This window comes from Hippoglossus stenolepis, chromosome 7 (assembly GCF_022539355.2).
Source record: "Hippoglossus stenolepis isolate QCI-W04-F060 chromosome 7, HSTE1.2, whole genome shotgun sequence".
NCBI lineage: Eukaryota > Metazoa > Chordata > Actinopteri > Pleuronectiformes > Pleuronectidae > Hippoglossus > Hippoglossus stenolepis.
In genome coordinates this window covers 6,038,401-6,061,439 of record NC_061489.1, presented here as the reverse complement: position 1 = coordinate 6,061,439, position 23,039 = coordinate 6,038,401, and the positions used below count along the sequence as shown (strand labels likewise).

The 23,039-nt window shown below is 40.2% G+C and overlaps 1 protein-coding gene and 2 non-coding genes across 3 annotated transcripts; all 3 read left to right on the top strand.

Moving 5' to 3' along the window:
* The first annotated feature begins 161 nt into the window (after window positions 1-161).
* Window positions 162-23,021, top strand: polr1a (RNA polymerase I subunit A). The gene is made up of 37 exons (XM_035160693.2): window positions 162-357; window positions 1,177-1,285; window positions 1,478-1,573; window positions 2,394-2,543; window positions 2,838-2,948; window positions 3,116-3,201; window positions 3,395-3,483; window positions 3,653-3,733; window positions 3,986-4,103; window positions 4,264-4,405; window positions 4,524-4,685; window positions 5,340-5,462; window positions 5,598-5,825; window positions 5,937-6,044; window positions 6,194-6,340; window positions 7,713-7,904; window positions 8,088-8,237; window positions 8,385-8,568; window positions 8,710-8,792; window positions 9,754-9,912; window positions 10,663-10,761; window positions 10,868-11,020; window positions 11,251-11,333; window positions 11,717-11,882; window positions 14,253-14,376; window positions 15,092-15,192; window positions 15,324-15,523; window positions 16,244-16,411; window positions 16,938-17,073; window positions 17,314-17,468; window positions 17,776-17,905; window positions 18,023-18,130; window positions 19,267-19,557; window positions 20,368-20,568; window positions 20,931-21,048; window positions 21,130-21,294; window positions 22,475-23,021. Exons 1-37 carry the CDS (start codon window positions 281-283, stop codon window positions 22,603-22,605), a joined length of 5,124 nt encoding a protein of 1,707 aa, XP_035016584.1. The 5' UTR covers window positions 162-280; the 3' UTR covers window positions 22,606-23,021.
* LOC118112865 lies at window positions 10,160-10,296 on the top strand. The gene has a single exon (XR_004697304.1). It is a non-coding gene; the product is annotated as a small nucleolar RNA SNORA5 (small nucleolar RNA).
* LOC118112866 lies at window positions 12,115-12,250 on the top strand. The gene has a single exon (XR_004697305.2). It is a non-coding gene; the product is annotated as a small nucleolar RNA SNORA5 (small nucleolar RNA).
* Window positions 23,022-23,039: the final 18 nt, after the last annotated feature.

Here is a 23,039-nt window from a genome sequence, read left to right as displayed (position 1 = left end):
TTGATAACAACTTGTCCTTTAGAGATACAGTACCATTTTCTCACAGTTTATCACAACTAAATTGACATATTTTATTTATATATGATATTTGAAATGTTTATATAAATGTAGCTCTTGTAAAAGCCTCAGTTGTGTTTTGTGTCTCCCCCCCCTGACTCCATGTTTTGGTTTGACCTCAGACTGTCCCACGTGCGACACAGGAGCAGCTTCCCGTCGCGTGCAGTTTATAACTAAACGCCATGACTTTACTATAACTACAGAAGTTTAGTAGTTCTACAACATGTTGTTTGGAAAAGATGTGCCGTGGCGGCGTTTGGAGGGCCTGACGTTCGGCATGTACTCTGCCGAAGAGATAAGGTGAGAGTTCGCGTGTTAGCTCAATGCTAAACACGAGTTCAAAACAACCTGTCTGCTCATGCTAACATGGAGTAACGTTATATCCCAACAGTCTTCTCTCAGTTTAGCTGTGTGTTGCGATGTAAATGTTCATATTGTCTATTCGATCTATCGTATTTACGCACTAAACAACCCTAAAGCGGCAAAGTGCAGTTTCACTGAGATGACATCATGTACATAAAGTGCCTCAAATCTTATCTTAGTGTATTTTTACTCTTTTTTTTAATGCACTGTAACTTGTCAATGTCCAATTATAATATAAACCAACCATAAACTCTCAAAAGTTTGTATTATATTAATACATTTGTATTAAATTTAAACGATATAACTAATTATCAATAAATAAATAGATCTATTGCTGTTTTTAACCCTAATGCTTCATTCTTCATTTTATCACAAAAAAGCTCCACTACTCAAATGTAGTGGAGTAAAAAGTACAATGTTTTTGTCTGAGATGCAGTAGAGTACAAGTAAAAAGCATAGACACCAATACTATTGTGAAGAACAAGTACCTCCAACGTGTGAGTAATTGTATCAATTGGGTTGTATCTCCTCACTGTGCTTACACAGTGCATAAACATTTTATCAGTATGTATTGGATTTTTGTCATATTGCAATAATTATTTATATAGTATTATCACTGAGCTCTAACATCCACCTGCAAAGCACCACCACTAAAAAACTCACCAGCAAAAGAGAATAGTGAAATAAACACTCAGTAAGAAGTAAAAGGTTGAAGGTAGCTGATAAAATAATTGTATTTTCTCATCTGCTGTCCAGGAAGTTGAGTGTGAAGGCGATCACGAACTTCAGGTTCCTGGATGGAGTTGGGAATGTGGCTCCAAACGGTCTGTACGACTTGGCCCTGGGACCAGCAGACAGCAAAGAGGTCGGTCTGTCTTTGCTGAAATCCCATTACATAGGTTCTGTGTGTTGTAAAATACAGTCATGACATATCTGTAACATGCCATAGGTCAGTCTATTCCTTACTTCAGTGGTTGTACCTTTCTCTTTGTGTTTCATTGAATTACGTACATCTATTTTTCTTAACATGTAACTGTATGTTATCTTTTTTTCCCAGGTGTGTTCAACCTGCTGTCAGGACTTCAACATGTGTCCGGGTCACTTTGGACATGTGGATCTTCCTCTACCTGTTTACAACCCACTGTTCTTTGATGTAAGCATTTTCACAAATACACTAGACCCACACATTAAACGCAAATTACGATAACACGACCAACATATGTGCTTAAGTGTTATGGAAGTTTTGTGGAAGCTGGTGAAAGGAGAACTCAGGCAGCAGCTGATGTCTTATGCTGAAGATTTGAATGTAGACTTGATGCATCAAGGAGACCAGAAGGTGAAACAATATACAAACGCTAACAGAGTAACGTGAGAAACTGTCGCCCCCAAGTCTGAAGATGTCTCCCACAGCTTCCCCATATATCTTCCTCTACTTGCGTCCCCCATTCTAACAGCACATCCATGAATGGCTAGAATTTCTTTCACTCTCTCTGTTACATGTAGGTGTTCGCATCCTATTGGATAGTTCAACCTAAAGTATGCATAACTAAATCACATTGTGTCCTTACGTCTTGCCACTGGTGAAATACGCCAAAAAGTGGGAGTTGGTGAGAGTTGAAATTGGTGCCTCTCTGTCTGGGGCATCTGAGTTAGATATGAAAGTCCCTCAACGTAGACACTACAATGTACTGTTGGTTGGGCCTTTATCTATAACCTGACCTTGGGTACTGCTTAGAGAGGAGGGAGTATCTGTGGAATCACTCTTCTCTTAATTGTGTACAGATATAATGTATTATACACTATATACATAATATATAGTGGCATATACAGAAATGTGTGGGGGTTGTTAAAAAATCCTCAACACTTAAGGTCTGATGAACTAACATTGACTTTCAAATCACTTGTTAAAAGTTGCTTGACTTGACAAATTTTTGGGGCATTTTTTAACAATATTTCTCATTCTCCTCCATCAGAAACTCTACCTGTTGATCCGCGGGTCCTGTCTGGCGTGTCACATGTTGACGTGTCCCAGAGCAGCCCTCCACCTGCTGCTGAGCCAGCTGAAGTTAGTGGACCATGGAGCCATGCTAGATGTCTACACGATAGAGCAAGTTCTTAACCAGGTGAGTTTATCCTCGCTGTGGAAACTCATCGTTTCAGCAGCATCTTACAGACTAAAGCACACTATACAAAACAACTGCTATTTGTTTTTAAAATACTTTCAATCAGGAGGAAGAGAGAATAGGGATGTTTTATTGTGGGCATTAGGAGGATTTGTATAACAGGCTACTTGTTTATTCATAGTGAATTTGTTATTGTCTTACTCCTGATAGGGTGGAGTAATTTTGTTCTTTGGTGTTGTGTAAGTGTTTAGATGATTAAGTTTGATTAAAGAATTTGTATGCATCATGTGTTAGTATCTGGAAGAGAATCCCAAAGCCTCTGGAGATGAGATTGCGCAGGTGCTGAAAGCGTTTACAGACAAAGCCCTCGGAGTGAACCCCGAAGGTCCGGAGATCACCAAACCAGTGAGTACACAATTACACACAAACACATGCACACACATTGACACACAACCACGGACACATGTACACCTATTTCACGTGAGGACTATTAAACATGATTTAACCATATCGTATTATACACGGAAGTTACCCAGACCATATTTAAGTTTGTGTTACTGTGTGTTTATCAGATTAAACATCTTGTTGAAAAGAAGAGCAGTCTGATAAATGACTTCTGGAAGATCAACATGAAAACAAGGAAATGTCCGTTGTGCAAGTAAGTTTATTCACATTTATAAAAATGACAAAACAAATATAATTTAATTGTGGTCTGAACTACTTTTTATATCAATTCATACATACCGCCTTTTTATTTCTGTCATGGTGCTAGCTGTACAGTAATGGTGCGTAGTATCTTTTTGCTAAGATGTTGTCAGTTGTCAAAGTCATAATTGTGTGTGCGTGTGTAGGAGCGGAAGGTTTCCAGTACGTCGTGAGCACAACAGCAAGCTGATTGTAACGATGCCGTCAGGACTGCAGACCCCTGACAATGCGGATGGTGAGTAGTGATTTGTACATATTCTGTCCATTTTTTGCTCATAACATTACATATGTTTATTTTTGCTGCAGTTTTGTGTAGGTGTTGTTAAACACATAACTCTGCCCATGTTTCGGCCTAACTTCACAAACTGTAGAAAGATCTCATTCTGGTTCATTTCTCCTTGTAGAAGATCAACTGGCTGGAAAGAAAGTGTACATGACTGCCAGCACTGCCAGAGAACACATCAACAGTCTGTGGGAGAAAGAAGGTATGTCCTCTTTACCACCCTCTACCCTGTGTATAAACCTGATTTAATTCATGGGCATCTGTGTGACTGCCAATTTCACAATGTTTAAACATTTAAAGATGAACATTTCAATAAATATGAAAATGATAATAAGCATTTAAAGAAATGGTATTGACTTTTTTGCTTATTTTGTCACTTTTTTGTTTTCCTGTCATGTTTGAGGGTTCAGGAAGGTTTTTCATATCTATTCCTTCTCTCCTCTTTTATTTCCAGGTTTCTTTCTGAGGTGTCTGTTCTCTGGGCTGGAGGAGTGTGAAGCATCAGCAGAGGGAGATAAAGGTTTCTATCCTGACCTCTTCTTCCTGGAGCTGCTGGTGGTTCCACCTTGCAGGTACAAATTTATTGTACAATTTAAAGATAACACAATGAGTGTTAGGAGGGATTCCCCTATAGTTAATGTTATCTAAGCAGATTTTATTTTATGTGACAATAGAGCTGGGTCAGATTGTGTGCATTTGTCTTATCCTCACACGCCATCTTCTGTCTGTCAGGTATCGTCCAATCAATCGACTTGGTGACCAGATGTTCACTAACGGTCAGACAGTCAACATGCAGGCTGTCATGAAAGACTGTGGAATCATAAGGAAACTTCTGGCTCTCATAGCCGGGGAAAATGATCCTCAGGAAGAAGAGGTAAGGTACTACATGTATGTGCACGTGGGTGACCAGTTAAAGCATGTTATTTCTGTGGTAGAGTCAGCCACATGATGATTGTGAACGACCAGATGACCTGCCCTCCCGTGGTTTTCAGGCTCCTGAACAGACAGACCAGTCGTTCCTGGCTGGGATCACCGGACAGACTTTGACAGATAAACTCTACAACATCTGGATCCGACTACAGACCCACGTCAACATCGTGTTTGACAGTGACATGGACAAAATGATGACAGAGAAATACCCTGGAATCAGACAGGTATCTGATTATTCACTGAAATTGTGTATAACACAAGGTTCACATTTAACCAATACAGCACCAGTACCTTATATTTTGTACCATTGTTTTTGTCGTTACTATGTCAGTGCTTACAATTTTGGTACCCAGCCAAAGTTAATAAAGGTGTTTTATTCAGGATAATATTACAGACTACTATGTTTTTCCAATTATCTCAAATCTGTTGCTTCTACAAATCAATACAATGATGACTAGAGGGATGTCCTTAGAACTTGCACCTCCGCCAAGGCTAATCAGCCTATCTAGCCATTTCAGAAACTGAAACAATAATGGTTTGCTCCTGGATTGGCCTGTTTCTCTGAATCTGCTCCAAAATCGAATGGGTTCTTTCTTCGGTCATTTGCCATCCCTCTAGAAATATCAATACTGCTTCAGTAGTTTTTGTTTAATTCTACTAACAAACAAACATTGAAAAGCAGATGAAACTAGATCTGGATTTTCATGCAGATCAACACCAAAATTGTATTGGTTCTTACCTGACGCAAACCACATCCTTTTCAGTTTCATGGTCTTTCGTACAGATTTTTTGTAATGTTGCTAACAAACTTTTAATTTGTCTTTTTATTGGCTTATGAATCTGTTCCAGTTGCCTGATTGTTTCCTTTTCTCTGCTAGATCTTGGAGAAGAAAGATGGATTGTTCCGGAAACATATGATGGGCAAACGAGTGGACTACGCTGCACGATCTGTCATCTGTCCAGACATGTACATAGAAACCAACGAGATTGGAATACCCATGGTACATCTCACTCTGATTAGCTTTACCCCAAAAGAAAGAGTATCTAACTTTCTTGTTAAAGGGAGGAAACATCAGAAATGCTTTATGTTTGATCCAGAATCAAACAAACTCATCATCTTTTGTTTTATGGAGCAGGTGTTTGCCACCAAGCTGACATACCCTCAGCCCGTCACTCCATGGAACGTGAAGGAGCTTCGCCAGGCCGTCATTAACGGGCCTAACATTCACCCCGGCGCTTCCATGGTGATAAACGAGGATGGCAGGAAAACCATCCTATCATCCTCCAATCTTGCACAGAGGGAAGCGGTGGCTAAGCAACTGCTGACGCCTTGTCCTGGTCCACATAAGATGCCAGTGAAGATAGTAAGTTTAATACTCTGGTTGTGCACTTGCAAATATTAACTCTGCAGTACAAGTTAGCCCAATACTTGCACTGCTGTAATTATACTCTTCTCTTCTTGTTTGTGTTTCCAGGTGAATCGTCATATCAAGAACGGAGATGTTTTGTTACTCAACAGACAACCGACTCTGCACAGACCCTCCATACAAGCCCACAGTGCCCGCATCCTCCCAGGAGAGAAGGTAACATCTTATCTGTCCTGACTATTTGATTGTGATTTATTATAGAAGCAGGGTGGAATTACAACACTGTTATGATAAATCTCTTTGCTGGACGTTATATACAGATATATATCTAACAAATCGAGTTTTCTGTCAACTTGATGTTACAGGTTTTAAGGCTCCATTATGCAAACTGCAAGGCTTACAACGCTGACTTTGATGGAGACGAGATGAATGCTCACTTCCCTCAGAGTGAGCTAGGCAGAGCAGAGGCCTACACATTAGTCAGCACTGACCAGCAGTACCTAGTTCCTAAGGTGGGTGTACACACACACACTTTACAGACGCCAGACTTTCACATGATGGTGATGGAACCATGCTCAACTCAAAAATAGCTGCCACTGTATGATTATGTTAATAATGGAACTGGACATGGACATATTGTTTAATTGGGAGATTTCTTTCGAGTGTTAATTCTTGAGAGAGTCTCAGCTCTTTCATTACCTATTTTCTCTCATTGGTCTTGATTGTGTCTATCATCTGGATTAATATGGTCAGGCAAACCTGGAACCCCCTCATAAAAGACTTATTTCATGTTTTACTTCCTGCATCATCCTCCGGATTTCGGAAAACATAAGTAACTTTACATAACAGTTATAAGAGTTGGCTAGAAGATGTAATAAGTTAGTTATTATATAATTTTGTTGTTTTTAATAAAACAAATTCTGAAATGTGTCGGTTGAGAACTAAGTTTTCCATTTAGGAAGTCAAAAGATAATAAAGTAATAATAAATGTAAACATAACACAGCACATCTTAAAATAAACAATAAAGAAAGGAAGAAAGGAAATTGACAAATCTTATCACAGTATTGTAACATAGTTTAGCCATTGTATCTTATCTACTTCATACAAAAGCTTAAGTTAAAATGGTTGATAGAGACATAGATACATTTACTTTAAAGGATTTATTGTTTTTAACATTGGAGAGTGTTTATATGGTTAATTGTGGAGAAACACAGACTCGACAGCCACAGCACAGATTGACACCTGCCAACCTCAGTGAATAGAAATTCACTTCATCTGGTTATTTTCTACTTAGTCATCCCATCTGTCTGTCGCCCTCAATGCTTGAATTGGAATAAAAAAGGTGTCATGACACTAAACCAGCTGATATGATAAAAAAAGTCAATAAAAGGTTATCTCTTTATGTGCAGACATGCAGTATAAATAAACATATGCAGTATGTTTTTAAAGGAGAATTTGTGTTCATGGACACAAAGGAGCAAATTTTAAATGTTATACAGTGTACTTTTTTTATTTGATCATTCTGATTAAATACGCTGTCTGTCACGTTAACCTCTGCAAAAATGTACCCACATAAATCCATTAAATAGGATGTGTAATTCATTAATTTAGGCACATTGCGCTGTTGCATATTCTCTAATATTTAGACTATTAATTTAAAGCCAGTTATATATTCCAGTATTACGTTTTTGTGTGGAACAGTACGCAGGTGATCAAAATGTTTGCAAACATTTACTCTACTGTATTTTGCTATTCTGGCCACTTCACACTGGGAAGCCATCTATTACTTTTGTAGCTTTATAATTCTTCCACACAGACTCAGTGGGAAGCTCTCTCTCTCTCTCCCTCTCTCTCTCTCTCTCTCTCTCTCTCTCTCTCTGTAGGATGGTAAACCTCTAGCAGGTCTGATCCAGGACCACATGGTGTCAGGAACGAGGATGACGATACGAGGCTGTTTCTTTACCAGAGACCAGTACACCGAGTTGGTGTACCGAGGATTAACTGATAAACCAGGCAGAGTGAAACTGCTGCCGCCGGCCATCATCAGACCTCAGCAGCTGTGGACAGGAAAGCAGGTAAGTGTTTGTTTTCACTAGTTTATGACAGAGAAAGCTGAAAGAAACCATGAAAGCTATGTCAGTTTATATCAAATGCTGAACTATGTTTAGAGACAAAAACATGACTGTGTTTTTAAGGCACTTATTGAATATACTGTCATTGTATCCACTCAGTTGTACTGTTGTGTTGTGCATTTGTAGGTGGTGTCCACCCTCCTACTGAACGTGATCCCAGAGAAAGCAGTGCCTCTCAACCTGATCGGCAAATCAAAAATCCCCAGTAAGGCGTGGATCCAAGTCCCGCCACGTGCTGCTCCGGGATACAGACCTGACAGCATGTGTGACTCACAGGTACACAAATATTTCAACTTCCAGTCCAAACCAATGTGACAACAATATTGAAACATGTGTCCAGATGAATTTGAAAAAAAGGACTCCTGAAGTTTGGGCATCATGTAAATCAAGATGTTTTATCTTCCTGTTGTCTTTGTGTCCCAGGTGGTGATCCGTCAGGGTGAGCTGCTTGTGGGGGTTCTGGACAAAGCTCACTACGGTTCCTCAGCCTATGGTCTGGTCCACTGCTGCTATGAGCTTTACGGAGGAGGGACCAGCGGGAAACTGCTCAGCTGTCTAGCTCGACTTTTTACCGCCTACCTGCAGCTTTACAGAGGCTTCACTTTGGGTAAGAAACATAGAACACAAGTCAAGCTAATGTTGCTTTCCTGACAATGAACAGCACGAACAGCTTCCATATGTCAGTTGTTATGTGTAAGATAAAGGACGAGTTTTTTTTTTTTTAAGTGTTCCTCGTCTTTGTGTCTAGGTGTGGAGGACATCCTGGTGAAACCCGGCGCCAATAAACGGAGGGAAAAAATCATCAAAGAATCACTCAGCATTGGCACCAAAGTGAGTTTTAGAACCAGCTTGTTCAATCTGTTGCTGTTTTCGTTGCGGATGTTAGATCTAATATATACACATACATACAGAACTGTTTTCAATGCACAAATCTTGAGTCAATCAGACAAAAACAGAAAAGACATAAGGACTAGTCCATAGTAGATGAGTAATAATAATAATACATTTTAGTTGATTCTGATACTGTATTTGAACTCCATTTTCACATACATTAGGATGAAAGCATTATTATAGTATAACCTGTTCTTGCATTAGGTCTATTGTCTATTTTAAAACTACTACTAAATGTTTCAAAGTTCATATATAATAGCCTAATGTACAACCTAAAATGAAGTACCCTTTTCAAAGGAGACCTATTGTGCTTTTTCATTCTTAACCTGTTGTATTTGCTTTTTGTGAATGTATATGGTGTGCATGGCACAAAATCCCATAGTTAACACTTTTCCGGAGCCTCATGTTCGATTTTGCTAATAGTCTGCCATGTGTCGACGTCAGCATGGGGGTCATTGGCATAATGCACGCCCCAAACTAAGAAGTCAAAGCGAAACCAAAGCTGGGCCAGTCTCCAGTCTTGTTTGTCTTTCGGTACTACCGGCTCCTCTCTCTGTCGCTGTTAAACTCTGTCAAACTGGTAAGGTTTGAAATTTGCCATTGTTGTTTATCAATGTGTGTTAGCTTTAGTGGCTCGACAGCTCAGCCTGCTAGCAGCCTGTACCTGACTTCCACCCACGCTTAATGGGCGTGACACTTCTGGTACGCGCTGGAAGCAGCTGGACAATCACAAGAGACTGGGCCAGGTGGCCATTTAGAGCAGACTGGGTTTTCTATCGAGGTGGGACAGGAGCTGAATCCAGCTGTGAGGGTCTGCTGCTGCTAGTGGAAGGAATGGAGTAAACTAACTAATGTAAGCGTTAGTATAAAACATGGATTCTTTTTGTGCTTTTATTTTCAGGCCCTGCAGGCAGCCTTCAAACTGCCCTCCGACGTGGATCAAGCTGAGGCCCAGAGCCGCTGGCAGGATGCTCACCTCAACCCAGACCAGAGAGACTTCAGCATAGCCGACCACAAGTTCAAAGAAGTGGCTAACCAAGTCAACAATGATATCAACAAGGTGTTGTCACTAACTTCTAGTTCTGATTTATTACTCCTTTTGGCAAACACACCGTCAGCATGATGGAATGGAAACAGACTGTTTTCATTACAGGAACTCTCTCAGGAAACATCATTGTTGATGTTAAATTTAATAAATACACATACTGTACGTAGAGCATCTTCATCAATTCACAATTCTAGAGTCAATCAAACAAGGACAGAAGCGACACGAGGACTACTCCACTGTGAGTGAGTGTTTAAAAGATCGCAGCCTTGTCAAATTCAGTGCTTCCTCCTCCGTGGATGCCACTGGCCAAAATGGCTGCCACAGTGAAACTGTAGTTCATGGGCCCCACGGTGCTTCAACGTGACCACTGGGGATAAATATGTACTACAGACAAATGTTATTGACTTAGTATTACACTGCAGATACCATAGCAAACACCCTTCAGTGTCTAAACTTTTATCTGGTCACTTGTTGCTCATTTTAAACTTTAGGTTTGTTTAAATGAATGTCTGTACTGACTTTCTTTCTTAACTTTATGAGTTACAAACTGTCCAGTCAACTGGATTTCAACAGTTAATCTTTCTGCCACAAAAGGTCTGAAAAATGTGTCCTTGCTCTAAACCACTTACTTTTTCTGTGAAGTTTACTGATACACATGTAATGACTACTTACATGTTTGCATGCATTTTAACATCCTGTAAAAGAAGAAGTAGTGCCTGTGGTCAGGCAGGTATCTAAAATCCCTTCCTTTTGTGTGTATAGGTGTGTATGCCAATTGGACTCCACACCTCTTTCCCAGACAACAACCTTCAACTGATGGTCCAATCAGGAGCCAAAGGATCTACTGTGAACACCATGCAGGTACCCCCTCACCACACACATGCTCCCACTACCACATTCACCTGAACACTTTTTGTCACATGCTACTCACTTTAGAAGCTTAATCCAAAGTCTGTGTGTGTTTCAGATTTCATGTCTACTAGGTCAGATTGAGTTAGAAGGTCGTAGGCCTCCACTGATGCCCTCTGGGAAATTCTTGCCGTGTTTTCAACCATATGACCCTGCACCGGGTGCTGGGGGCTTCGTGTCTGGAAGATTCCTCACAGGCATCAAACCACAGGTACACGCAGAGAGTTGTGAGTGCAATTGCGTTGTGTTGAGGAGTTGTTGTAAAAGTTTATTTTACACTGTATCTCCTGCTGAGCACTGTGATGCCAATTGCACACGATGTTGCCCTCTGCAGTTCTCACTACACCCTGTAACTTAAGCTATTTCAGGTGTTAAAGAAGACTCTTGTGACATCATGATACATTGCCGTCATTGTCTTGTGTGTGACCTGGTTGTGTTCAGGAGTTTTTCTTCCACTGTATGGCTGGCAGAGAAGGACTGGTCGACACAGCCGTGAAAACCTCTCGATCAGGATACCTGCAGAGGTAATGAAAACTTCACTGCTCAATAGACCAGATAATGCTGCAGTCATCTTAACCCATTAAGACGTAAGGCGCAGAATAAAAGGTTATTGTGATTATGGGCGAAATTAAACTTATTAAACAGCCACCCCCACTAGGGTCCTGATGTGGTTTTAGTTTAGACTCAAACACACAATTTAAGGATGAGTTTCGAACAAACCATATTTAGTACTAAATGTCAGGTGATTCAGAAACAAAACGCTGCCCCCACATGGCTCCTTCGAATGTGCTTCAAACATGCCTTAAACTTTTAATTTTATCGTTCAGTAGGATGAAATGAATTGTTCCCAACACCCTACTTATCTTGTCCCTCTTTTCCTCTGTCCTCCCTCATGTCTTCTCTGCAGATGCGTCATAAAGCATCTGGAGGGTCTGGTAGTGCAGTATGATCAAACGGTGAGGGACAGCGATGGATCCGTGGTCCAGTTTCTGTACGGTGAAGACGGGCTGGACATCCCCAAGACTCCGTTCCTGCAGCCACGACAGTTTCCCTTCATAGAGGACAACTATGAGGTAAAATGTGTAAAACACAAATACAGTGCATTTACGGGATTTTCCACATAACACAAACTGGGTTTTGGAGGGAACACTGGTGCAGTTAAGCCGTGTACTTTAAGATGACACAAGATTCTTGTTGCACACAATACAGAGCTAAAGCTGACTAACCCAAAGTTAAGCTAATGATTGTTACGGCCCCACGAGGATGAGTCCAGAGCTGATAGTAAATCCATCTGACTCTAAATATCGCAGCCTTGTCAAATTCAGTGCTTCCTCATCAGTGGATGCTACTGGCCAAAATGGCTGCCACAGTGAAAGTGTAGTTCATGGGCCCCATGGTGCTTCATTGTGACCACTGGGGATAAAATGTACTACACACAAACGTTATTGACTTAGTATTACACTGAAGATACCCCGGCAAATACCCTTCATTGTCTAAACCTTTATCCAGCCGCTTTTACATTACATTACATTTCATTTAGCTGATGCTTTTATCCAAAGCGACTTACAATAAGTGCATTCAACCATGAGGGTACAAACCCAGAACAGCAAGAATCAAGAAAGTACAATTTCTTCAAAAAAGCAAACCTACAAAGTGCTATAAGTAAGTGCCATCATCATTTAAAGCTTTAGGTTCATTGAAATTAATTGCTTGGTTTGTAACTGTTATTTGTTATCTCTCTCTCTCTAAATGAAGAGCGTCTTCTAATTGTTTTTCTCTAATGTATGGAGCTACGTTGTAGCTCAGCATCGTATAAATACGAGAAGCAGGGCAAGCAAATTCTTTCATTCTCTAAAGCAGTGGTCGCCAACCCGTCGATCGCGATCTACCGGTCGATCTCGCAGTCTTTATTGTCGATCCCTCAACTCTCTGGACTCGCTGGCTGTCGTCGCGCCGCAGATCAGCTGTGTGTCGGTTTTCTGTTTTTCACACGCGCTGTGTGTCCGCTACTGGCGGGGGAGTTGCAGGTTTATCTCCTGCATTTCCTTCAAGAACAAGTTGGTTTATGTACTAAAGTAAATTTCAGGACTCTACGGTATGAAGATTTGCATCTTTCGGTCTGTCGATAACAATCAAAGACCCGTTGGAACAAATGAGTGGATTCAGGGTGAAACGCTGGAGTGCTTTTACTTTGAAACACAGCAGAATAAACAGAGAAAATGATCTTTCACCTGAGTTTTAATGTTTATCTGATGAATTTATGTCACAAACAAATGGTTGCAACACTTTCTGTATGCCTTTTCAAAATGAAAGCACTCGAGTGTGTGTGAAAAACATTTATTTGCGTAAGGGGCAAGTGGCCATATTCAAATCAAAAACCATATATGTAAAAACATTGTGCTGCAGTAGCAGCTCCTCTGCAGAACATGTTGTGGAACTGAGAAGCTACATATTTTGCATTGTAAATATGAATTGATAATAATTTGAATATTGTGCATTGAATAGAAACAGTTGCACAACTGCCCTTCTTTGTGTATATTTATTTCTTGTACATTCAGCCTTTAACAGAAATTGCAAAAAATAACAAGTATGACCTTAGTGGGTTTTTGGAAGATATCAACAAAATCACGACTGTATGCTGTCCTGGCTCCTAAATGACATCAGGACAGCAGAAAGTCTACACATCTTCCGCCGCAAACTAAAAACACACCTCTTCCGACTATACCTTGAATAAAAGTTTAAACTAACAATTTAGTAGCACTTAAATGGCACTTACTTATAGCACTTTGTAGTTTGGCTTTCTTGAAGAAATTGTACTTTCTTGATTCTTGTTGTTCTGGGTTTGTACCCTCATGGTTGAATGCACTTATTGTAAGTCGCTTTGGATAAAAGTGTCACCTAAATGTAATGTAATGGTAGATCTCGACTTAAGTTTGGAATTAAAAAGTGATCTTGGGCTCGAAAAGGCTGGTGACCACTGCTCTAAAGTAAAAAAAACTGGAATACTAGGATGTCTAAAGCTCATATATTGACTTGATGTAAGAAAGATGAATAATCTGCATTAGAGGTGTAAACAGGTGTAGATTGTAGTTAACTTGCAAATGTGAAAGCGTTATCAAGCTTCTTATGTAAATCTCTTTGCTAAATAACTGTATTACCCAAAATGTTGACCTTCAACATACAGCACCTTTGCGCTTTATTTTTTAATTCTGCTGAAATGTTCTTACACTTCCGAACTTCTTGACCAACACCGTTTGTTTTTCATGCTGATGAAACTACTCACATCAGGTTCACTCACAGATGAGTCTTTTCTTTAAGCAACCTCTTTCTACTGAAAACTAAATTTCCCTTTTCATTGTTTGAAAACATATTGCCACACAGCTGTTGGAGGGAGCATTACGCTGAACATTATTATAGCAGTAGATATTTCCTCTTCCTGTTAGGTCATCCAGAGATCCCAGGGCCTGGACAAGATTTTGGCACATTTGGACCCTCAGGCTGCCAATCAACACTTTGCAGCCATCCAGCGCTGGAAGACAAAGAGAGAAGTGGCATGTCCAAGGAGAGGTACTAAACAACTTGTGTCTATGTAGTAAATTTTTCCCATCTACAGTGTTCAACCCACTGACATTTTCATCATTTGGTGACAACAATAAGTAGTTACTGTTATTTAAAAACTCTTAACCAGAGTTTGCTTCTGAACTTAGTGCTCATCTTCCTTGTTGCACCTCTTGAAAGAGTTGAGTGCCAAACAGGAGTGATTGTTGTTTTGGGTTAGGGTTTTTTCTGCATTTTAAGTGGTTTTAATAAACACCCAAAACATTCTCCTCAGCAGAAAATGTAGTACCTATGTAGTATTTTGTCTTGATGGTTAGAAAACTGCTCTATGTTATGATGAGGAAAGGAGGCGCAGATGGTATAACAAAGTGAAATTGGTTATTCTGCTTCAAAGCTCAGCTGAGGCAAGCTAGATGAGCAGAACAATTTTCTGAACTTTGAGGCCTCTTCCCTTTTTCATGTCGACTGGACAGTGAAAATCACTCCTGCGATTAGCATAAATTTGGGGGCAAGAAAAATAAGATTATTACAGTGTGGAAGGTATTTATTGGTGCTCACCAGCATAAAGCAGATAGGTAGGATATTACTGATGTCTGCATCAGTACTTTAGTACTACACTTTGGATCAGGAGAATTGCAGCAGATGTACTGTGAAATGACACATGTCAACGTTGTTTTTGTGAATGATGGCAGTCAGTTCTTATGTGTGTTTTTGTCTGTGTCAGGAGCGTTCTTGTTGTTTGCCCAGAAGAAGATGGCAAAACTAAAACAGACTGAACAAACAACAGGTCCAGATGTCAATGGCAGAAATGCCGCTGTACAACAAGTATGTATACAGAGCAAACTAAAAATGCTTAAGAGATCTGTCAGATTTAGTGACACAATCTGTTCTTACGCATAGAATGACCTCCAACCTGGTGTCACGAAACTCTAATGTGAACTCTGCTCACTCCACAGCTTGTACAGCAGTGGTATTCTCTGGATGAAGTTAGCAGATCGAAATACAGCAGGAGGTCCTCCCGCTGCCCCGAGCCCTCGCTAGGCTTGTTTCGGCCAGACGTCTGCTTTGGATCGGTGTCTGAAAACTTCCAAGACATCACAGAGAAATTTCTGCAGAACAGAGGCATGACGAGTCAAGGCATGGTCGACACTCACAGGTACCAAATGTCAGAGTTCAAATATAACATGTCAGTATCTTGAGAGAAGTTCAGAATTAATCACCACTGAAATTACTTAATTTGACTATTGGCTTCTTCAGGTTCACTCAGCAGAATAACATCAGCACCCACAGATGTCATAAATATACATGTGTCTCATGACGAACTAGAAGGGCACTCTGAGAGTGTTTTCTTTAACTCTGCCAAGGCTCATGGCCCATCTTGCCATTTCAAAGTTTCCCATTAATGATCTATTAAGTGGCAGCCCACCATATTCCAATTTGTTCTGCCAAAGTTTCCAAAAGAATCTGTAACTTGGTCATTTGCTCCAGTGCGGCATTGTATATCTGTGTGCAGAGCTACCTGCACCTGCTGTTGTCCACACAGACAGTCTAACTCCGTAGTTTCAGCTGTAGTTGTGCACATACCAGCAAGTGCCATGCAAAGACACCCTTCCTCTAACTTGAGAACTTGTCTGTACACCTGTCTCTGTTGCCCGTGAGAGTTAACTTTGTGCATGTGCACTCCTGCTGCCACAATAAATTTTATCAATTTTATGGAAACACACACACACACACACACACACACACACACCTACCTGGTCTGTGTTTAATTTTGTTTTAATCCCGCTAACAAACTAGCATCCTTGATATCTGTTCTGACTTAAAGTGATGTTTTCATGAGCATCCTCCTTCTCTCTCTCTCTCTCTGTGTCTACAGCCTTCGCCAGCTGTTGCACTATAAATGGCAGCGTTCACTCTGTGATCCGGGTGAAGCGGTGGGTCTGCTGGCTGCTCAGTCCATAGGGGAGCCCTCCACCCAGATGACCCTCAACACTTTCCACTTTGCTGGCAGAGGAGAGATGAACGTCACTTTGGGAATTCCTCGGTAATGCCACCTCCTCACTTTTACTCACACTTGATTTACCTTTGTGTGTTTATATGAATACATCATCCAGGACACACACAGCACACAGCTTCATTATAATTTAATTGTTATTTTAGATATTTGTGAAAATCTTGCTACAGAAAATATATGTCTGACAGCTGCAGGAGTTGAATGGGGGTGCACGATATATTTTCTGGCCCATTCTGATAAACGATAATTATGGCTGATTCCCATAATAATTTCACGTTTCTTAAAAAGAAGTTCAAAGCCTGTAGTTTATGCACAACTGAGGGTAAAATGGCAAAGAATTAGTAAGCAATTATGGATGATTTAATATTCCATTGTTAACACATCAAAAACACTTCTGACTCAGTTCTGAGGGTTCATTTAGTTTTCAGTGAAGTATATCAGAAACCTCTGTTCCTTCAATTAATTTCCTCTTACCTCACCTGCCTCCTGCTTCATCCTTCCATCCCTCCTACCATATTATCCTCACCCGGTCTGTATCTGTGTGTTTGTGTCACAGACTAAGAGAGATCCTCATGGTGGCCAGCTCCAACATTAAAACTCCCATGATGAGCGTTCCAGTACTGAACAACAAGAAAGCCTTGAAGAAGGCAAAGACGCTCCGTAAGAAACTCACCAGGGTTTGTCTGGCTGAGGTACGTCTATGCTTTTCATCTCCTTTTGTGTTTGGCTCATTTTCCCTTGTCCTCTTTTTCATTGTATGGCTTGTTTGATTTCTCTTCCTTGTTTCCTTATGTCAGCACTCACCAGTGTCTTCCCCTATTTGTTGTTCTTAATTTCCTCATCTCTCATTGTGTGTTTTTAGATGTCCTTACCTGTGTTGGTGTAGGAGATAAAATCCAGAACTCATCACAACTGTGTGTATGTTTGAGCAGGTTCTGCAGAAAGTGGACGTGGTTGAGTCACTGCGGGTTGAAGGCCACCAAAAGCTGCGGACGTTTAAAGTCTCCTTCCACTTCCTGCCTGCCGAGCGTTACTGTAACGATAAGCTGCTCTCGCCTCAACAGATCCTCCACTACATGGAGACGAGGTGCGTGCGTGTGTGTGTACGTGTTCGTCAATGTCAATTTAATTTATATAGCACATTTAAAATAACTTGGTTGACCAAAGTGCTTCAAAAGTATTAGGTAAAACAAGAAGACGGTAACACGTAATACATCAGAGTACAAGTATTACAAATTAAATAAAAAAATATATTTTATAAGAAAATAAAAGTAGAATAATTTAAATTTAAATGAAATAAAATACAAGATAAACAATAATAAAATTAATGTGTGAAATCAGTAAGAAATATTTCTGATAACCACCTCTCATCTTTTCTCCATCCCACTCTCCAGGTTTTTCCGTCTCCTCCTTGAAGCCATTAAGAAGCGCAGCGCCAAGCTGGCTTCCATAGCCGTGGAGACGAGGAAAGCCACCCCTAGAGACAATGACCACAACGGTGATGGACCGGCTGGCACAGCAGGGGTCTGTTTTTTTTTTTGCTTTGTCCATCTTGAGCATTGTTGTTGAATGTTTTGTCTGAGCTTTTCTTTTCCTCCTTGAAAATCGACCATCGATCTTTTTCATGTTGACGTCCATCAGTTAGACGACGGGGAAGGAGAAGAGGAGAAAGACATTGTTGATGACCAGGAGAACGAAGGAGATGCTGATGCTTCAGATGCCAAGAGAATAGGCAAACAGGAAGAAGAGGTATGAAGAGATATAAAATATTTCATATTGACTTGTGTGTTGTCATGTGATTAAAGGTTCAGTGTGTAGGATTTAGTGACATCTAGTTGTATTTTGCATTTTGCAGCAATAGATCCTTTCATGTAATTCTTACACACTGGAAGTTTTAGGCTGAAACGCCGTTCCTGGAAAACATAAAAATCTGACCACTGTGAAACACCATGTGCCTTAACGTCTGCCTCAAATCGAACTATCTAACATTACTACATTTTATATTCAAATATGACATTATTCCAATTTCTCAGATTTTTCTAAAAAAGTACAGACTGAATGTAACCATGAAATTAAAGATGAAAACAAGGTTTTCAAAGCCTCTTTCCCACACGTCAAAAAAAGACTAACATTTGACTTTTGTCAATGGGAATTAATATAATCAGCATTCACTCCTGGTCAAATGACTCTGCAGTAGACAGTGTTTTATTGTCTCCAGCTCTAATTTGCAGAGATGGAAACATGAGATTTGGCGGCGAGCTTAGAGAGCGCCTCAGTTATCGATGTTTGTAACGTTAAACATGACGCACATCAGAGAGAAAACAGAGAGGCACATTTTTTTCACTTGCACTGCATATTAAAAGACAGTAATAATATTTGAAATTAGGGCTACATTTAGTAATGACATCAGTTATTTTTTCAATTCTTTGATGGGTTGTATAAGTATATAGAAATATCCACATTTGAGAACCTGGAACCACCAGATGTTGTGTTTGCTTGAAAATGACAATGAATCGATCAAAATAGACGCCAATTAATTTTATTTAAATAATCTTAACTGAAATAGTGTGGCAATCATGCAAGCCATGATTCAGACTTGTCCCCCTTAACAGAGTTTTACCTTTGTCATGTCTCTAAAGTCCTTTCAGACAGGAAGTAATGGTTTCATGTGCTACAACAACTGGTTTAACTTGTAACTGGTAGTGTCCTCACTGTTTGGCCCCACCCAACATTAAGACAAAGGAGTGCATTGATGTCATAAATCTTGCTCTGGAGTTCCTGTGATGTTGATTATACCATTGCAATGAGAGAAATGACACATCCATCACCTGTTTACTTTCCATCATCACATTACATTTAATACCCATCTTTGTTTTCCTTTGCAGGTGGACTATGAGAGTGACGAGGAGGATGGAGTTGAAGATGCTGAAGATAAAGAAGATCAGGAAGAGGAGGTGGGTGAGAGTGAGGAGAAGAACACTCAGGAGGAGTCCCAGCCTGAGTGTGAAGGAGTAAGACTGGACAAGAAGAAGAAGAAGAAGAAGCGAGCAAAGAAAGGGGAAGGCGAAGAAAGAGAAGAAGAGGACATGAGTCAGATGAGAGTCAACTCTGTTCTGCAGTCCAACGCAGCAATAGAGAGATACTGCTACGACCACCAGCATGAGCTCTGGTGTGAGGTGCGTTGTTTGTCATAGAACCCTACTCTCATCCTACGTCTATTAAAAATACTTGTTCAAGTTGAAAAGCATACATTTTAGCATTGACATTGAGCTCAACCACATACAGTCTGCAGATTGTTACCATATTTTTATGTTTTAGTTGCATAGCACCAAATAACAACATACATGATCTCAATGCGCTTCACATGGTACATACTTTGAAACATTTAATGTTTCATTTCTACTATGTGCACCAAAATCCATTCTTCTTCTCACTGTCATAGCTCAAAACAATCTGAACACACAAATATGACATGATGATCTAACAATGTCATTACCTTTGACGTTCATTGTTTTTATAGAAAGTCGATACATGGGCACTTTGCAAAAAGTAACTGCTAAAAGTTAATGCAGCGTGCTAGACCAGTGCCTGTTTGCAAAATTGGGAACTAGTGACTGCATGGCAACGTCTCATCTACATACCCCAATGTATTAAGGGAACCGTGGCTCAATGACCGGCTCAAAATAGATTTTGGACAAAGAAGTGTTCTCGCTGTCCCTGAGTTTAAGATTGGTTAATTGATGTAAAAGTGATTGAATAAGACTTGTGTCAGGATATAAAAACTAAGTTAATAGCCATTATTATTCTTGGATAAAAAATATATACATCTTGAATAAAGACAGAATTTTTGTTTTTCTTTACATGTTTATGCACAGCAGCTTCCCAGAGGAGCAGTCATCTGTTTTTTTTGTTTTTTTAAAAAGAAATTTTACACAATGTTATGATGCTTTAGTCACTCATTCCTTCATCCACCTCTCTGTTATTAGTTGGACGTGGTCTTACCAGTCAGCAAGGTGCACTTTGACCTGACCTCAGTCCTGTCAACGCTGGCCCAGAACGCCGTCATCATGGAAACCAGGGGCCTGACTCGCTGCCTGCTGAACGAAGCCAAAACAAAGACCGGAGAGAAAGAGACGATTCTTAACACAGAAGGAATCAACATGCACGAAATGTTCAAGTACAGTGACGTACGTAAGCAGTGTTAGTAAAACCTGTGGACACTTTGAACACGAAAAGGTTTCGCCACACAGTAAAACCCTTTTATAGTTGGATTTTGCGTTGGCAGTCATTTCAAGTCTTCTGATTTCACCCTCTCTGACTCGACTTTTGTCTGTTGAGATTTGTTCATCATGGTCTGAGAATTCATGTTTTGCAAAGCAGAGATTACAATAAATGTGTATTACATTAACGTTTAGATACTAAAAAATGCAGTGATTTCATAATCAAGATGTGTATGGTTATTCAATATTATTGTTTATTGTAAGATTGTACATTTTGACATATTGTTTAAGGACAATCCCAACATTAAAACTATCTTTGTTTATTCCAGATCTTGAACATCAACAGGCTGTACTCTAATGAGGTTCATGCCATGGCTAACACCTATGGGATTGAAGTTGCTTTGAAGGTCATAGAGAAGGAGATCAAAGATGTCTTTGCTGTTTACGGTACACATACACACACACAAATTCATATACAGACAAGTTTTTTCAGAGCCGCTCCTCATTTGGTGTGTATCTGTATTTCAGGTATCGAGGTTGACCCCAGACATCTTTCCCTGGTAGCGGACTACATGTGCTTTGAAGGTGTATATAAGCCCTTAAACCGACACGCCATCAGATCCAACTCCTCCCCTTTGCAGCAGATGACTTTCGAGACCAGTTACAAGTTCCTCAAACAGGCGACCATGCTGGGTGAGAAAAGTGGTGACAGTAATAATATTAAGCAGGTTTTTCCAAAGAGTTTGATTTTGTTGTTCTTTGTGTCATGATGGAGGAGAGGAGACCTCTGACTTTACTCAGCAGATGTAAAATCACAGTGTATATACAAGGGAGGGTGAAGACACTAATTGTTACGGATGAACATGGCTGAATGTGAGTGGGAAAACTGACCAGGATGCAGGGCATGATTCTTTAGCAAAAATAAATACAATTTATTTCGAACAAAAAAAAAAAAACATACAAAAGAACTCAACTCCTCCATTCTCCCAATGGGGGTGCCCAACCAAAAACAAGGAAGGACCTGAAGATGAAAAAAAACAAGGCCTTCTATACAGTGTCACTTCCTGTCTGCAGCCAATTAGTGCAGCTCTCTGGAACGATCACCACTTTGAACTAGGTGGCAACAATCAGTCACTAGTCAATCATGCTTGGCACTCAACTGCACCTACACACAAATGCTAGCCAGGTTTACAGGGTCAAGAAGGTTAAGAAGTTGAGATTCACCCACAGGTCACCTGTATGGGCAAAAACTGAACACAAGTGAGTAATCTCATACGAGTTTCAGGGGTCAAACAGCATTGCAGCCAAATCCAAAACAAGTGAAGTAAATGGCAACCCCTTCGCAAATGAAAATTGTGATCATTTGCATATAGAAGAGGGAAGTGAGATCTGATGAATGGTCACAGGAGACACATTCAGAAGGTATTTGAATGTTGCGTGTGAACAGACGAACTTAGAGATGTCCACTTGTGATTGGATCTCTCAGGATGGATATTGATATCAGGTCTAAACAGGGCCTTAGCTTCATGTCACATGTCCCCGCCTACAGCCACTGCTGCCCTCATTTAACAGGGTAAATGACTGGTAAATACATCAATTTGTGACATACAGTACACATTGTCAACATTCATACTGGGTTGCCTCAGTCTGGGGAAGGTGGTAGTTTCAGCCAATTAGGCGAAGTAAAATAAGTCATCTAATGGGATTTTTCACCCAATACTAAAAGAAACGTCTAAATTGTCCAGCTCTCAACATTATTTCATTTGTTCTGAAGGGGGGGGGCTTGTTTAGATGTTAAAAGAATTCAATTACCCTGCCTCAGTAAGATCGTCTCTTTTTGTGCTGTTGTTGAAGGCTTTCCATCCTTTTTCAGGGTCCCACGACCAGCTAGTGTCTCCCTCGGCCTGTCTGGTAGTGGGGAAGATCGTCCGAGGAGGAACGGGACTTTTTGAACTGAAACAACCTCTGCAGTCGGAGACGAGAGAGAAACCTCATGAGGCCTGAGTGGAACGTCTTTGAGTTGTGCTGTCTGAAAACCCCTATAACACACTTTCTCTGACAAATAAATATATTTTTTATGGCAGATCTACTTCATGTGATGAATGTGGCTCATCACATTTTCATGTGGTGAAGAAAATTCCTGAATTCATTGTTTTAAAAATGAATTTAATTCATTCATAGTCACGATTCCAGTTTTTTGACAAATGAATGGGATCACTGTATCTTACTGTGAAATTATGCATTGTGGGAGTTTATAGTACAGAAACTCAACACTGCATACACAACAAAATGTGGTACATGGACAATTTAGAGGTTTTTTTTCTCACTTGTATTTAATAATAAATGTTTTCATTTGTTTAAATTGTATCTTAATCGTTTGAACAGTTTGCTTACGTCTTAATAAAAGATAGTTTCGTGAACTCGTGACGTTTGTGTTG

What these genes read in the sequence shown, in the direction of transcription:
- polr1a (XM_035160693.2), top strand. Translation starts at nt 281, where the DNA reads ATGTTGTTTGGAAAAGATGTGCCGTGGCGGCGTTTGGAGGGCCTGACG. An exon ending in GACCAGCAGACAGCAAAGAG is followed by an intron (nt 1,286 to 1,477) that starts GTCGGTCTGTCT and finishes TTTTTTTCCCAG; the next exon opens with GTGTGTTCAACCTGCTGTCA. An exon ending in GACCGGCTGGCACAGCAGGG is followed by an intron (nt 17,906 to 18,022) that starts GTCTGTTTTTTT and finishes GACGTCCATCAG; the next exon opens with TTAGACGACGGGGAAGGAGA.